Consider the following 1,018-nt stretch of genomic DNA (forward strand, 5'->3'; position numbering starts at 1 on the left):
TTTTTAATTTACAAGAGTTCTAAATGTACAGAATTCTCCTTTAAAAAAATCGTTATACACAATAAATACAGTACAAAAAAATTTATCTTACAGTACTAGTTTTGTCTCGCGAGATTTCAAAATCCGGCGGGGGCGGCTGGAGGCAGGAACCGAGGAAGACTGGCAGGGGCGGGGGAGGCTGGCCTCTGGCTGGGGAGATACTCAGCTATGGGTCAGGGGGCGGAGGGCTTGCACTCATTCTCACCGGGGCATTCATACGTGCGCGCACATACACACATACGCGCGCGCGCGCGCACACACACACACACACACACACACGCACACATAACCACACAGACATGGGACGTGGCATTGGACAAGTGCACACATACAATGTGACATAGAGGCTGTGGGCCCAGCATCCCCAGATGGGAGTCCTGGGACGCCGCCCCTTCCCTGCACATCCTCTTACAGCCTGCAGGGGGCGTTGGCGATCGGGTGAGCCCAGCTCTGAGCGCCCTCTGGTGGCTGCGTGGAGCCACACACAAAGACCAAGACCTGGGGACACTGTGAGCAGGGAAACCCCCAGGGGGCCCCTGTCTCCCGCCAACACACACGTGTCCCCCAGGTGGAAGGGCACGGTGCGGCTGGAAGTGGGGAGGAACAGGAAACGACACACCAGGATTACCCCCTCCTCTTGGGGGGAGACATTTTACATCACAGCCCCCTCCCCTAAATCCACACTGCCGCTCCCCGCCACCACCCCGCCTGAGGCTGGAGGTGTGTGTGTGGGGGGCGCTTTTGTGACTTTAATAACTTAGGCAAGAAAAACTGTCAGGGATCCCCGGCTTGTGTCCCCCCGGGGCTGAGGTCAGGCGGCCATGGCCCCCGCAGCGTCCGCGTGGGGCGAGGGGACACGGATGGGAGGACCGGCCCAGTGTTATCTATTCAACGTCCTGGCGCCAAGGCCGCCGTTGTGACTCGAGGGCGGGTAGGCGTCGGGCCTGTGCAGGGGCGCGGCGGGGGCTGCTGGGGCGGC

The 1,018-nt window shown here is 60.1% G+C and overlaps 1 protein-coding gene across 1 annotated transcript in view; it reads right to left on the reverse strand.

Annotated features, from left to right (window-relative positions):
- Positions 1 to 447: 447 nt before the first annotated feature.
- The window catches only part of BICRA (BRD4 interacting chromatin remodeling complex associated protein), a 30,765-nt gene continuing 30,194 nt past the window's right edge, over positions 448 to 1,018 (reverse strand). The window contains exon 15 of the mRNA XM_042781234.1: positions 448 to 546. Within this exon, the coding sequence (XP_042637168.1) occupies positions 448 to 546 (99 nt within the window). The remainder of the gene's footprint in view (positions 547 to 1,018) is intronic.

This window comes from Orycteropus afer, unplaced genomic scaffold, assembly GCF_000298275.1.
Source record: "Orycteropus afer afer isolate SDZICR_OR568_19922 unplaced genomic scaffold, OryAfe1.0 scaffold00099, whole genome shotgun sequence".
In the NCBI taxonomy this organism is placed as follows: domain Eukaryota; kingdom Metazoa; phylum Chordata; class Mammalia; order Tubulidentata; family Orycteropodidae; genus Orycteropus; species Orycteropus afer.